At 31.6% G+C, this 15,909-nt stretch overlaps 1 protein-coding gene across 1 annotated transcript in view; it reads left to right on the top strand.

Annotated features, from left to right (window-relative positions):
* The window catches only part of LOC129971836 (uncharacterized), an 82,452-nt gene that overhangs the window by 40,745 nt on the left and 25,798 nt on the right, over positions 1 to 15,909 (top strand). Inside the window, exons 11-15 of the mRNA XM_056085811.1 lie at positions 875 to 1,070; positions 5,072 to 5,167; positions 5,469 to 5,547; positions 8,472 to 8,611; positions 13,475 to 13,553. Of these exons, the coding sequence (XP_055941786.1) occupies positions 875 to 1,070; positions 5,072 to 5,167; positions 5,469 to 5,547; positions 8,472 to 8,611; positions 13,475 to 13,553 (590 nt within the window). The remainder of the gene's footprint in view (positions 1 to 874; positions 1,071 to 5,071; positions 5,168 to 5,468; positions 5,548 to 8,471; positions 8,612 to 13,474; positions 13,554 to 15,909) is intronic.

Genomic DNA, 15,909 nt, shown 5'->3' with positions numbered 1-15,909 from the left:
AACTTTAAGCTTTGTAAATAGTTTAGTTAGTATTTATATACGCCGCCATCCTGGCATAGGGGTAGCACATCTTCCCCGTGATCTGGGCTTTCTGGGTTTGAGTCCCGGTTCGGGCATGGTTGTTTTTCATCTGTTCTATCTGTGAGATTGTGAACGTGGCCCCTTGTAAAAAGGGGTTGTGCAAGCGAATGTGATGCGTGAGTATCTAAGACGTACTCCTGGCCCTAATTGGCGCTACTAAAAACAAGAGACGCACCCTCGGCTTAAAATCGTTGACTTCGTCAGCGAACTTGTTCATGGCAAGTGCCATTAGAAACAACAATATTTATATACACCTATTATCGTTAATAAACATCTAAAAATGCACCGATTTTGGAATTCAATAAGCACCTCCACTGAACACAAATGCAATATACATCAATAAAAGTTACCTTTAAACAATATTGAATTAAGTATTAATTCGGTCGAACTAGCTATCGTGTTCGTTATCTGAGCGTTCCTAGAATAATAAAATTTCTATGCCAGGACGTTATATATACTTTCTCGTACACGTTGTGTAGAGAAAGTATAGTAATCGTCAAAAAATTCGAATTCAAGATTTTGACGGATCTCCACGTTTTAAACCTCCCTGAGTTCGAGAAACACATTTTTGGAAAATGTCCATCTGTCTACCTGTGATAAAAATAACTCAAAAACGATAAAATGTTTGTTTTATGCAATTCCTTTTTCAGAGTAAGTAAATTGTGACAATTAGAATTGCTAATGAAAAGAGTTATTTTCCAAAGCTTAATTTGAATCATAGTGGCGAGGCTTCCTAATATTAAATACAACATTTTGAATATTTTACTTTTTCACTAATTTTTGTTACTTGCAGATACCATTACAGGAAGTACCAGAGATTGGGTCTTTGACGTGATGTGTCCCAAATATGCATACGTTCTCGAATTGAGGGACAAAGGTAGATTCGGCTTTCTTCTGCCTACACGTTTCATTTTGCCTACAGCGAAGGAGACGTGGGAAGGCGTCAAAGCTATTGGATTCGATTTGGCTGAAAAGTTGTATTACGACTCGTATTTCATATAAAAATTCTGTTATGTTATGAACAAGTAATAATAAAAATTGATTTTTAATGGCAATTGTTATTTTTCTGTGTTTTTATTTACTGAAATAAACTGAAGTAGAAACCCGAATGACTTTTTCTATCAAAAAAAATTTTGGGAAGTTTCTATAAGACAGACATGTCCTTCTCCGTGGGGTAAAAGAAAAAATTTGAAGGACTTAATGTAAACCATCTACAACCTAACGTAATTTTATTTTTATTTAACGTTATTTTATTTCAATTTCCAGGAAAACTGAAGCAGAAAACTGAGTCCCTACAGATTTTTTTTCTGGAAAAATTAATAGTAAAATTATTCTGCTTCGTAGAGAGACTTACTCTTCATTCAAATTTTTAAAAAAATCCTGGGAAATGATTTCTTCATTCATTCTGTGATTATTTAATTTTTCTATGATTAGCAGTTGATTCGTTTATTTTTCGTTACATTTTGATACGGAATGTCTTACAAATACAAATGTAGGTGAGACTGCTTTCACAATAAACTCACTGCAGTTTTAAGTAATCTTGGAAAAAAAGTTCTTCCTGAATCAGCTTTAAACCGTAATTTTGACTCCATTGTTCACTGGAGAAGAGCTTTTAATTTCAGCAACTCGTTTTTTCCAGAAAGACTCTAGCTATCAAATGTAATTAATTTTAACTCATTTTTCAATAGAATCGAACTTAGCTTCAGAGTAGCATTCACTGCTAAGTATGAAGACCAATATTCACTCTGATGTTACTGTAAAAAGACCAGGCAAACATAAATTTAAAACCTATTCGTTTGAAAAGATGATATGGACCTAACTGTACAAAATCATTAACTGTACAAAAAGGAATAAATATTGCGTTAAAAATTCCAAGTACAGATATTTACCCAAGGAAGGCATTGAATAAAGTGAATGTGTGTGACACAGAGTTGCATTCGCAGCTAAATATGGAAAGCAATATTCACTCTGATACTCTTGTAAAAAAACCAAGCAAGCATCGATTTAAGACTTACTCGTTTGAAGAAATGGTATGGATAACTATCGCCAACCCTACGACAAGGAATAATTATTACAATAAAAAAGCCAAGTAAACATCTTTACACAAGGATGATGTTGAAAAAGTGAATGTGTGTGTGTGACAAAAATCGTTAAGAATTTCGTTTCTTATTTTATCAGAATTTGTAGGCATATTTTTCAAGAAATATAATATCAAGACTGACCTACCTTTTCTGACTTCTGGGGAACAGGACTTTTGTTTTACTATTAGTTAGCTTCAAAAAAAAAATCCATTTATGAATGAATTTCATCAAATAATGCTAAGCACGTTCTGGATTAAAAGATTATATTGAATTTAAAACGTGCATTAACATTTTGCACGCTTACACGTTACTTGAACATTACTGCATATAGAACATTGAGGGGAAAAAAGAAAGTAAATCTTTTGTGTTCAAGAATTCGAATTGTTTCTGCAGTTTCTTCCAGGTTCATATCTCGCACTTAAAGGTGGGTTCACACGAGGCTAACAGTTGCGCGCAGTTGTTGTCTCTCTGCTTTTGTCCCTGTATTGTCCCCGTGTGAACAGTTGAGACAACGTCGATGGGACAATGGCTAATAGTTGTCCCGACGGGACAACCATTTGCCATTGTCCCGTTGCAGTCACGTGATTTTCCTGAAGTACGCGTGACCTTCTATTGCGCGCAATAGTTGGCTTCGTGTGAACCCACCTTAATGCTACATGTGTAAGGCGACCTCTAGTGGATATATTTTGATGGTAATAGAAATGCTCCGGAGTACAGAGGAAGAGCAGCCTATCTTGAACAAAAAGAGATTCAAATTTCAGCATACAAAATGATAAAGAGATTTTTTTTAACATGATTATGTTTATATCACCTGTTGTACAGAGGTTAGCTTACCATCTGTTAATTACATTAAACGACATTCATAATAAAGGAAAAACATTGAAAACATTCGACAATGCTACCTGAAGCTCTCGTGAACCTACAGCAACCAAAGCTTTTAAACAATTGCTTTTTAAATAGAAAGGATTTCTAATAAGGAATTTTTCAAGATTTTAATTATATTTTCAATCAAAAATTCATTAAAATTATTTTAACCTTTTATTTCATTAACATCGGAGCAGCACATTTCACAGAAATCATTTATTCACCACATTAGAATTAAAAAATAATAAAATTTTGATACAAAAATGATTTTGATGATTTCAATGATACCAATTTTATTTCCCCTCAACTATTTCCCTAATTTAATTTTTAAAAATATTTTAAGTGTGTTCTACAATAAAACTTTTTTTATTATTTGAATTATCAGAATAATACTCCCCCGTATTACGATGATATTAAATAAAATTTTGTGTGCACGGGTTTCTCTTCTTTATAATTAAAATTATATTTAAAACAAATTGAAAGCGAAGAAATAATATGAAACATTGATGGATTAAAACAAGTGTACTTTTGGAGCACGCAAAATCCTTTGCATCTAAAATCACTAATGAAACTATCCAAAATCTTGGTATCTTGTCAATTATGAAAGACCAGTTCGGATAAAAAACTGAATTTTGCCTTTTGAATCTGAGGACTTCATCAAAGGTTAAGAATTCAAAAGTAGGGATTTTTTTTTCCTTTTGTAAAACGGTTGCATTTCGTCCAAAAATAGATCTCTCATGATCCGAAAATCACCTGAGATTGAGAGGTTACGAAAAAAAAAAAAAGAATTAAAATATACAAAATATAGATTCAGTAAAATATTAAAAACAAGAAATTCAAATACAATAATGCAAATGTGTAAATCCGAACAATAAGTTAAAATTAGAACACAAGCCAGCCCACACCTATGATTTGCACAGATGGCAAGAGGAAACGATACAGTTTACGCCTAACCAATGGAAATCAAGATGAAAAACTAATACCTACCTGAATTTTTGATTATCTATTAAGGGCGATCGCAGTTTGAATCTCTATCGACATGTGATCCTTGATTAAATCTTCAGGGCAGATTCATTTGCATTTCTTTTTATGTTAAATCGTCCCCTGTCTTTTATAATTGATATTTCCCTTTTGGATATATCATTAAAAGAAAATTTTATAAATAAAATAAAAATAGGCGAAACAAATTTAAAGCAATATCATACTATGATGTTTTGGACAATTTCCAATCCACGATAAATTTTTTTAATTAGAAAGATAAATAAAAAATAAATAAATAAAGACTGATCAAAATATCGAGATCGAAATTCTTGATTATTACAATCTTGATGGAAATAAAAGATAAAAAATTAATACCTACCTGAATGTTCGAATCCCTATTAAAGGCGATCTCAGTTTGAATCTCTATCGGCAGGTGATCCTTGATAAAGTTTTCAGGACCGATTCATTTGTATTTTTTTTATATTAAATAGCATCTTGTATTTTATAATTTATATTTCTCTTTTGGATATATAATTAAGGATAAGTTTTATAAAAATAGGCGAATATAGTTTAAAGCATTATTATACTACGATATTTTGGACAAGCTCCAGCCTCCGTTAATTTTTTTAAGTCAGAGAGATATAAAAAATGAAAACTGATCAAAACATCGAGATCGAATTTCTTGACTATTACAATAGTTTTTATATTTCACATACGAAAGTAATAATCATTATTTCAATACCTTTTTTAATATTTTTCAAACATAAATATGTGAATTATTAGTTTCTAATGCGCTCGCAAAAAAAAAAAAAAAATCAAGTTTTCAATAATCAAGCATTGTACTGAGGATGGTTTCTAAAATAATACCTATTCATCACCTGTTTTGCTAGACTAAAATGAAATTTGCTAACATAGCTCTAAAATGTGCAAATGCTTACATAGTTAAAACTGAGCTGGCTAGAGCATTGAGGATTTGGAAATGAAAAAGTTCGCTTATTGTTTGAAAGATACTTTCAACGAATTTTACCTGAAAAAAAGAATTCGTTTATAATCATACTTTAACTTTTTAAAATGTCTGTGTACTTGCAAGCCTGTTTCATATTTCCTTTTTTGATGAGCTGGTTTAATATATTTTTATGTAATCAAGTATGTTATGATGGGTAAGTTGTCATTTTTTATATAATTTATTTGTCATATTTCAGCTTTTTATAACAATTTGGATACAGTTGCTAAAGCTAGCATGTTAGGAAAAGCAAATAGACTTTTTGATAAATATTCATCTATATTTAATAAATTACAGTTTAAATTCGTTTTAGATCTAAGTTTTACCTTTGTTTTACCATTTACCTTAACCTTTATTTTACCTTTGTTTTACCATTAACAACATTATTTTTAGTTAATATTTGTTGTATGTTTTGATGAAATTTATGTATATATTTCGTAGTGCTGTTTTGTTCTTAGATATTCCCTGTTACGTATTACACCTACAACAGAATCGCAATTAAAAAGCTTATCTGATCTTCATGCTAAACATGTTGATGTAAGTATACTTTATTATGCTTTATGATACATTTTTTATTACATAGGAAATTAAATCACGAATATTTTCCTTTTTTTTGCTAATATTACGATCTGTAATTTGCATAAAACAAATATATTATAATTACGTATGTGGAGTGTTTATGATCGCTTTTATGTCCTATGTCAAGAACTACACTTAGTAATACATACAAAATTTTGAAGTAAAAAATGAAATTGATAACAATTTACGGCATTTATGATAATACACAACAATTTCGTATTATACGTATCAATAATTTGGTACATAAAATTTATTTAAAGAAGATTTTGTATTAATGAAATATTTTGGAAAATTTGACGTGCGACATTCTGATATTAGTGACAATATGAAGAATAGATTTTTTAAAAATCTTAACACGGGATTTGTAGATAATACAAAACATCTTCTAAACCTACTATTGTATAGAAATAAATTATTATTAATGAAATTTTTAAAATACAAAAGCGTTTTATAATGTACTATTTAATATCAAATAAATGTTATAAAAATCTGCAAGTAGAAATAAAAATAGTAAAATTGGTATAATTATCCTAAGTAAAGAGGAATTTTACCTTCATTATGTTGTAACATTTAAAAAAATTTTTGATAAATATTTTTGTATTAAATGTTTTTATTACAACTTTTCTTTCCGTCTTTTTAAGCAGAGCAGCCCATTTTTAAGATTTTTCTTTTCATTTTCAGAATTTTTATTAAAAAAATCATTTTTCGTATATAAAAAAAGCATATTTTATAGTAATTCTTTTTTCCAATATGTATATTCTTTAATAATACTCACTATTCATTAATATAATCATTATGAATTATAATCATAAATATTTTTCAAACACCCTTTTAGATGCCATTTCTTGTATCAAGTCAAAATTCAATACAATACAAATTACGTTATTTGTTACTAATTCTGAAATTGTTTAAATTTTGCATTGGGAACTCAATTTTTTACAAAATTAAAGAATTCTAGCTAACTAGGGATGAAAGGTCAATTAATGAAGCTAATAAAACACATAAAACAAACAAAAATTAATATGCATTTGAAATTTATAATCGCGTGCAACAAAAGTTATTAGTCTTTTATTGAATTAATTATTTAGTCTTAATTGAAATTAATTATTAAGTGAAACTATACATAAAGTTAGAGGCAGTTTCTTTTACGTGTATGCATTTACAATTACATTTTCTTTTTGTGAATAAGAAATGTTATCAGAATATATCATCTTTTATTTATACTTTCTCGTATGCGGAATATAGAGAAAGTATAGATTGACGAATCTTCACGTTTTAGACTTCCCTTGGTTCGAAACACACATTTTTTCGAAAATGTTCGTCTGTCTGTCTGTGACAAAAATAACTAAAAAAATGCTTTAAGCAAGATAGATGAAATTTGGTATACAGGCTTAAAATTTAAATTTAGAGATTTCTATCAAATTTTGAGTAAATATCGTTCAGAGAAAGTCTGTCTGTCCGGCTGCTTGAATATGTTAGCACGATAACTACAAATAACTACTGCTGGATGGATGAAATTTAGTACGCAGGTTTAACATATTTAATTTAGACGACCACCGAATTTCGCACTAAATCTAACAATGAGTTGACCGTCTGTCGGTCTGTACTTTCAGTGACTTTGCAACTTTAGGTGCAATTTTAGATCAAATTTGTGTTTCAATCGGTTGGGAAGAACGCGTCTGAAACTCAGATTCGATTTTTGGATATTTTTTACCGCATGTCAGGGATTAATCGCCAAAACACTCGCCAAGGACCACAAGATAAATTTAGTAAGGAGACTAAATCCCCGCCAACAATTAATATTTCGAAACTATTGTATTAGTGTCATTCAAGACGTTCACTGGGATAACATCTTTTTTTAGAACTTATGTGTGAAAGTTTTGAGGAATCACTCCCGCTGGTTTGTTAGCCATTTTCTACAACTGATACAAAAATATTGCATGCATGCCTGCACGAATGAAAAGGCTGTGTACCATTATACCAATATCCCGGATGATTAAATTCTACAATTGTCTGTTAAAATAAATTGATTCTATATAAAAGGTTGATGAAAACATTCAATCTACTAATACTTTATACATTTCTGAAAGTTTCTGTTAGTTGAGAAAAAGTAGGGCTTGCAGAATGCTTTAGAATTGTGTAGTTATAGTAGTTTACCGTATTTTGAATCAAGATTCAGTAATCTCTAAAAATACAAAGTTTTAGTATAGTTTTTCAAACAATAAACTGGAATACATAAAATGATATCTCTTAGTTTAATTTACATTCTAATTAATTTTCTATTTCCTATCTTAAATTAGCCCATATTACTTTATTCTAAAAAATCTTTTATTTCCTGATCCATGTTCTTTTTTTTTTTTTTTAATTCAGTTATTCCTTACACGGGTTCTAAAAATTGCCGAGTCAGAAATTCTCACGCTCTGAAAGAACATGCAAACATCCCTAGCGCCTACGGCATTTCTTTCAAAGATACCCAAGATTCCCTTTCCTGAATCGATAGATGCCAAAAAAAAATTCCTAAAATAATCTCCACATAGAAAAAACACTAAAGGAAAAATATCACACACTTTTTCGCTCTCGTGTTCTGGTACGAACAGACGTGTTCGTCTTTGGTTCCCATTTACAAAACAGTCTTTCCCGTGGAAAATTAAATTGAAGTTCATTTCAAATTTGCCTTCTTTTTAACCACTCATCTGTAAAATTGTATTATGTATATAAAAAGGCCAAATTGAAGAAAATTTTCAAATAAGAATGAAAGAAGATAAATCCTAAATATTGCAAAAAGCTTTTGTTTATAAAGATTAGGTATTTGATAATCATTTGAATTTCATCAACCTTTTTATATATTTTAAAGAGATTTAAATTTTGAATATGTTTTTCAGGAACTAGAGTTTTGGCTTCGTACAACTGCTGTTAATCATTCGGCCGATGTACTGGTAAAACCAAATATTAAATATTTCCTAGTTAGACAGCTGGCCTTACTTCGAATGCCTTATGAAATTCTCATTGATGACATAGGAAAGTAAGTGCATCATTTTTCCAAATCTTTTAATTATTATTTTTTCATTTTCTCATGTACGAAGTATGCAAAGAGTAAGTACTATAATCATCTTAAAAAAAAAAATGCAGACACGAGATTTTGGTGAATTTTCATGTTTCAGGTCTCCCTGAGTTTCCAAAACTTATTTTAGAAATTATGCCTACCTGTGAACAAAACAACTCAAAACCCTTGACCTTGAAGAATGAAATTTTGTATATGGACATAACACCAAATTTGTACATTTCTATCAAATGTTGAGCAAAATCCATTCGGAGGAAGTTTTGTTGACTTGCTATCTGAATAAAAATGAAAACGACGATTAGAAAACATGGAGATAGCTAGCTAGATAAAAATTGGTGGATAGGTTTAGCCTCTAAAATACAGATCCATGTCAAATTTAGAATCCGTCAAAGGGTTGACTATATGTTGGTCTATACTTTTGCATGCATGTAAACGCGATAATAATAATAATAATTAAAAAAACGTTTCAGTTCGTAAGAAATTTTGAAGTAAATCTAGCAGAGATATGATCATCTTTCGATCTATTCTTTTGTATGCATGTAAACTCAAAATACATATTCGATTTTTTGGTACTTGTGTATCAATCATAAGCCAGTGATTAATCAACCATATGCCAGGGATCCAAAAATAATTGCCCATATTGTACGCTATACTCATGTCAAAGATTGATATTTCAAAAATATTTTCCGACATGACACATGCAATTAATATTAAAAGTACCGATTTTCTTTACCATACTACGAAGACCCTCGGGGGGGGGCACCTCGAAATGAGGATGAGATGCTTCCTGCATGATGGTTGGATCTCGCCACTATGGAGGTACTGAAAAAGGTGGGAATCTGACTCCTCCCATCGATGACGGGACGTATTTCCTTAGGGAAGGGTTGTACCGTGGCCGATGATGGCCCTTAGAACTCAACCACAGTTCCCGCTAGTGTTGCTGTTGTGGCGGTCCGGTCATTCAGTATTTTCATCCGTGTGTTTTCCGGTGGGTCGGAGAGTCGGTGATATGACTTACTATACTACAAAATACACAACTCTCATGTGCGGGGCTTTGAAAATAAGTATCTGAACACTAATGGCGTCCATGGTTTTTTTCTAGAGTCCATAAATTTATGCGGATGTGGGGAAGATGATAAAATCTTTATCAGTGTAGGCGAGAAAGTTTCAGGGAGATCATTTTGCGGGGTTTTCAATTCTGGGTGAATTTCAAAATAATATTTTTATGCATAATGCAACATCTTCATTGTTAGCATTCAAGTTCAACCGGTGATATTTGGAATTTTTCTACATAAAATACATAATTTTTTGTTACAAGTGTTACGGAACTTCAAATCCACTAAGTCCGTAAAGTCATTGGGTTCGTTTGTAGTGGATTTAAGGTGTGAAAACAATCAGCAGGCCTTAATAACAAACTACGATTTTTATTAAGCACGAAAAAAGGAATACCCAGGAAACAAATATACAGCCAAGAAGAACTCAGGCAACACACTGCAGTACGTTACAACAAACAGTATCCCACAAGTAGTAATCGGTAGTAATAACAACCACAGCATAGAAAGCGGCCAGACAAAATTCCGCAAGAGGAAGGAATCTTCGTAGATACTCTCTACGGTTGTAAGTCTCCAGTGTCTCCTCGCTTTGGCTGTATCCGACTGCTGACATACTACTACAAGATTGGCCACTCCTCACACGATTCGATGTTGCTTCTACAATAAACACCATGACTTGGCACATAGCTCAATTCAGCAATCACTTGAGCTCCACACAAAGATTGCTCTTCGCTGGATTAATCCAACTATTTAGTGTTAACTTTTTCCACGATTGAGTACACGACTGCCTTCGGCTTGAGGCTGCCAGCCTTTTATAGTTCCTGGAGGCAGACAGAGAATATTCTGGAACAATCAAGCATATCTCGGCTCCTATTGGCTCTATCGTCAAAATTTTGGAAAATTCCAGTATTATCTATTTTGTCACCAAATTCGTCGCCAAGTTTCCAAATGGTCTTCAAATTTGTCGCCAACCCCGAGCAGAATCATCTAGCAGAGCTGATCGTAAAACGGTCGTTCCAGTGATTGAACTAACCATGCTGGGAAACAACGTTATAGATTTGTAACACAAGAATTTATATGCAATACTTTTCTAGTAAGTTCAAAAAATGTAACATTAAAGGTCGTCATTATTATAACGTTACGCAATGGCAAGATTATATTAACTTCTTCAGCCAAATTGAGCGTAGTAATTAAAATCCTATTTCTTCATCCCCTGGAAGTAAAAGGGTTATCAGAACATGTAAATTTTAAAAAAATGGGAATTAATAATTCTGATAGGAAATTTATAGAAACTAACATTGATTTTCAGAATTGAAGAAATCATACAACCGACCCCCGATTTACCGAAGCGTTTGGAATGGTTTTCTTCGTAACAGTATGGCGGGCGGGAATTAAAGTTGAGTCCTAATGACGGCTATGGTACAACCTCTCCCGTAGGAGGTAGATCCTGTCATGGAAATCCCAAATTAGTTTTATGCAGTCATAGTAAAAATAATTTGCCGTGATGCAATAACTAACTTCGTTGAAACATCTCACACACATATCTGAAGAGTCTCTAAGAGGAACTCTGTCAGAAATATGACTTTAAATCTCTACTAATAATAAAGATGAATGTGTGTGTGACACATATATGCTTACCTTGGAGGGTAGAAATGAGCTCCTCAGAGTGATTTATTTTGGAAATTTTAATTGCAATATTAATTAATTGAAAATTAACCTGAATGTTTGTGTTTTTCCACTAATTTCCGAAAATATTATTGCACTTAAAAGTATATTACACCATTTAAAAGTTTAGACATTTGTTTTTTTAATGACACCAATTTAACAGCAATTTTTTTCTGAATTTCGGCAATTAAAATTTTTTGAAACTTAATTTTTAACAATAGGTTACATAATTGCCTCGAAATTCAAACCGTCTCTATTGTTTTTTAATCGCGAGATTTTCTTTCACTGTTGAAAGCTAAAGAAGAATTTTATTTAACATTTGTGTGGCTTACAGGACGAGTAAACAAAATGTAATTATAATATCACGAAATTTAAAAGATAATTTAAATGCGCATTTTCGTTTTTAACAGGGCTATGATGTCATGGAACTGGTCTCCATAAGCAAGGCTCATGTACATATTGAAGAGAATATACATAATACATTTAGAATAACATGATTATAATGTCTAACAATTTAGTGGAATCATGGAAATATATATGATATTTTAAACTCTAATTTCAATTTAATTAATTTCCAAGATTTTATCTTAATTTAGCCATAGTAACTTCATTCTAAAATATTCTCTTATTTCCTGTTCCGATTCCACTGTCTCTGCTTAATAAATTCAATAGAAGCTTTATAAAATTGCTGAATCGGCTAAACGCCGACAGATTCTCACGCTCCCCGTGAAGGGATAGAAAAATGTCCAGTAAGCACATTCTTTTTATCCCTGTGTTTCCCTTACTTGTGATTGACATGCGTCAGAAATCCCTATCAGAATCTTAATAATATATTAGAACTGTAAAAAAATATTTTCCCTATCCATATCTCATGTTATATAAGACGAGGGATAATTTCTTTCTTTCTTCTTCCCGACTTCTGCTTTTGTGACGCACAGAGAGTGGACGTGCCTTGTCCGCGCCTACTTGTAAATAAAACATGCCTCCTTCCCGAGAGAGAATAAAACGAACTTAAAAATACAAAGTCTCTTCACTGTTTGTCGCACCTGCATTCAGCTTCACATAAAATAATGCTTATATATATATATGTGTGTGTGTGTGTGTGTGTGTGTGTGTGTGTGTGTGTGTGTGTGTGTGTGTGTGTGTGTGTGTGTGTGTGTGTGTGTGTGTGTGTGTGTGTGTGTGTGTGTGTGTGTGTGTGTGTGTGTGTGTGTGTGTGTGTGTGTGTGTGTGTGTGTGTGTGTGTGTGTGTGTGTGTGTGTGTGTGTGTGTGTGTGTGTGTGTGTGTGTGTGTGTGTGTGTGTGTGTGTGTGTGTGTGTGTGTGTGTGTGTGTGTGTGTGTGTGTGTGTGTGTGTGTGTGTGTGTGTGTGTGTGTGTGTGTGTGTGTGTGTGTGTGTGTGTGTGTGTGTGTGTGTGTGTGTGTGTGTGTGTGTGTGTGTGTGTGTGTGTGTGTGTGTGTGTGTGTGTGTGTGTGTGTGTGTGTGTGTGTGTGTGTGTGTGTGTGTGTGTGTGTGTGTGTGTGTGTGTGTGTGTGTGTGTGTGTGTGTGTGTGTGTGTGTGTGTGTGTGTGTGTGTAAAGGACTTAAATGGAATTAATATCCCCGCAAATATGCTGGTAGCCAAAGATAAATAATTTTGTAAAAAAGAAAATTCTTCTGAGTTGACTGCTTATTAGTCAGTCAGTCCGTATGTATGTAAACGCTATAACTCAAGGGAAAAAAAATACCAAAAGAATAAAAAATGGTGCTTAATTGAAATTTGATACTTTACCCTGATATAAAAATTATAGGTTTGTATGAAATTTTGGGCCAATTAGTCAACAATAACATCCAAAATACGTACTCTATTATCCTCCCTATATTATGATGTTAAATGCAAAAGGGCCATATTGTACAATAGTATATGGTATGAGAAAATCAACAAGAGAACATTCCTGCTGGTCTATTTTCTTCTAGAATTTTTACCAAATTTCGAATTAATTTTTTTTATTTCTTATTATGTAGTCATTAGTTTCAGAATTTATATGAGAAACAATATTCGAGATTCAAATTTAATTTTTCAAAATCCAAAATTAATTTTAACAACATTTTATGATTGCACTTCTAGAAAAATTAAAGAAGATAAAGTATCTCCTGAAGAGAGAGCGAAACTAGGGTTCTTCGAAGTGTATCCAAGTATAGAAGAGGTAAGATGGTGATGTCTTAATTCGGAACATTGATATTTGGACGATACATTTTTAAGTTTAATTAATATAATTTATTTTAAGTTAAAAATATATTAATTAATAATTTGAATTTCTAAATCAAATTTAAAAGTATAAAACATATTTTAATTTTGTATACATTTGTCTCAAAACGATATTTTAGCAAAAGGCAAAATTTTATAGGCTGTGAAATAACTCGCAGATTGGAATCGGTGAGCATTTCCTTAAAAATAAATTGCTATAGGTACTAGAAAACCATCAAATAGATATAAAAACACACACAAAGTATGAAGTACAATAGAATATGTCTGAATGGACATAGTGTGTTCTTCTATTTAAGATCATCTCATTTAAGATGTTAAAAATCATTAATTGAATATTATCTTTTCTCTCTGACATCATAAAATATTTGCGAATTACTTAACGAAATATTTATCCCAATTTACTTTTGAATATCGAATTTTCATGTTTCCGCAGATTTAGAACGATTTTGAAATTTATATACCTTTTGTCATTAAAATATTATTTGTTGCTTTAAATACTTGCCTTACGATTAACATAAAAACTGGTCAAACAATAGGAGGAAACGCATGACGCAACGCATGCGTATCAATTTGACGCGTGCTGTGCCAGATTCATGCGCATGAATATCTGCAATAAGAATCAAAATGCGGATGTGTATAGTTTTGATAATACATCTTGGTATGGACGTCAAAATTAATTTTTACATGCATACAGAGTGATCGGTAAACTCCTGTTAAGCCTTTTAAATTCAAACGCCTCGAATAGCTAGGAAAGTAAGCTTAGCAACTATAGTAAAGTGACTAAGCTAAATTTGTTGAAACAGATTACAGCGCTCCTAGCGGCGGAATAAGGAAATTACAAATTATAACTCAAAAAATAAAAAAATAAAAAACGGCCGAAAATCTCCAATTAAAGCAATGTACACTATATCATGATAAAGGTATAGCAAAAAGTTTCAAAATTATCTGTAAAATTGGCGAAGATATTTGCCATTCAAATTATAAAAGTTTCCGTGCATTGAAAAACGGTTCGTCCTAAAATTGAAAACACGTATTCTTCCCCCAAATGCATTTTTCATAGTTGTTTTATAATTATTCTTGTTTACTTTCACCGTTGCTTAAAAAGAAACATTTCACTGTTGCTAAACTAGGAAAAATTGTATAATGATACCGGAAAATATATTTTTCAATTTTAAGATGAATCTTTCTTTAAGGCACGGAATGTTCATTATTTGAATTTCAAATATCTCTGCTAATTTTACAGATAATTCCATGAAACTTTTTCCTGCGTTATTATTATTATATAACGTACATTTATTTAATTGCCTTTTATTTACTTAACTCCTAAATTTTTTATTTCGCCTTGAATTTAAAGAGCTTAAAAGGATTTTACCGATCACCGTATATATATATTATAATATAAAACTCTCGAAAATATTATTGCACAAAGCTGATTTTTTTGCCATTTAAAATTCAAAACATTCCAATTCAATTAACGAGAAAATTCCTCCAGAATTTTTTGAAAATGTTACAAAAATAGTTTGTGCGTTAATTTTTAACAATGGATTGCGCCGTTGAAATGGAGCTCAAATTCTTTCCATTTTTCTATTAAATACTTAATTACATGATTTTCTTCCATTTGTTGTATGCCAATGAAGAAGAGTTTTGTTTAATATCTGTGTAGTTCAGACAAGCAAAACATTGAAGCAATAATACAGAGAAAGTTAAAAAATAGTTTATACTGAAAATGTTTTTATTAGCACTGTGATGTCATGGGACTTGGCTTTATTAAGATGGTTCATGCACACGATGAGCTGTATAGATATAAGGTTATTAAAATAACAAGGTTTTGATATGTCCCAAAATAAAACTTAAAAAATATTTTCTTGGGAGAATCATGAGCATTAAATTATACATTACATATTTAATTAGAAATAAGAGACAATATACGAACAGGTCCCCAAAGGCGGCCAATTAATTAACGTGTGTGATTAAAGGTGGCAGAATCTCGCCAAATTTTTATTAGAGGCGGTTCAAAATAATGTAAACAGACATTGACTTGAAAAATTGTAAGCTGTTAATCACAGACTAGATGATTATTGCTTTGCTTAATAATTAGGTTATTTGGTTGGAACGTAAGCATTCAGATTCCTAATTATAGTACTGATGTGGTGTCAAACTTATTGTCCACCAAGTGTGAAAAATTTATTTAGATGATTCTACAGTAGTAGTAATTGACAGTAGTAGTAATTCAGCGAACGTTTCGTATACAAACGTTGATGTATAGTAAGATGGTTGTTTAATGGTCTATTAGT

Source organism: Argiope bruennichi, chromosome 6, assembly GCF_947563725.1.
Source record: "Argiope bruennichi chromosome 6, qqArgBrue1.1, whole genome shotgun sequence".
Classification (NCBI taxonomy): domain Eukaryota; kingdom Metazoa; phylum Arthropoda; class Arachnida; order Araneae; family Araneidae; genus Argiope; species Argiope bruennichi.
The sequence above is the reverse complement of the archived record's forward strand: the minus strand, read 5'-3'. Positions and strand labels throughout refer to the sequence as shown.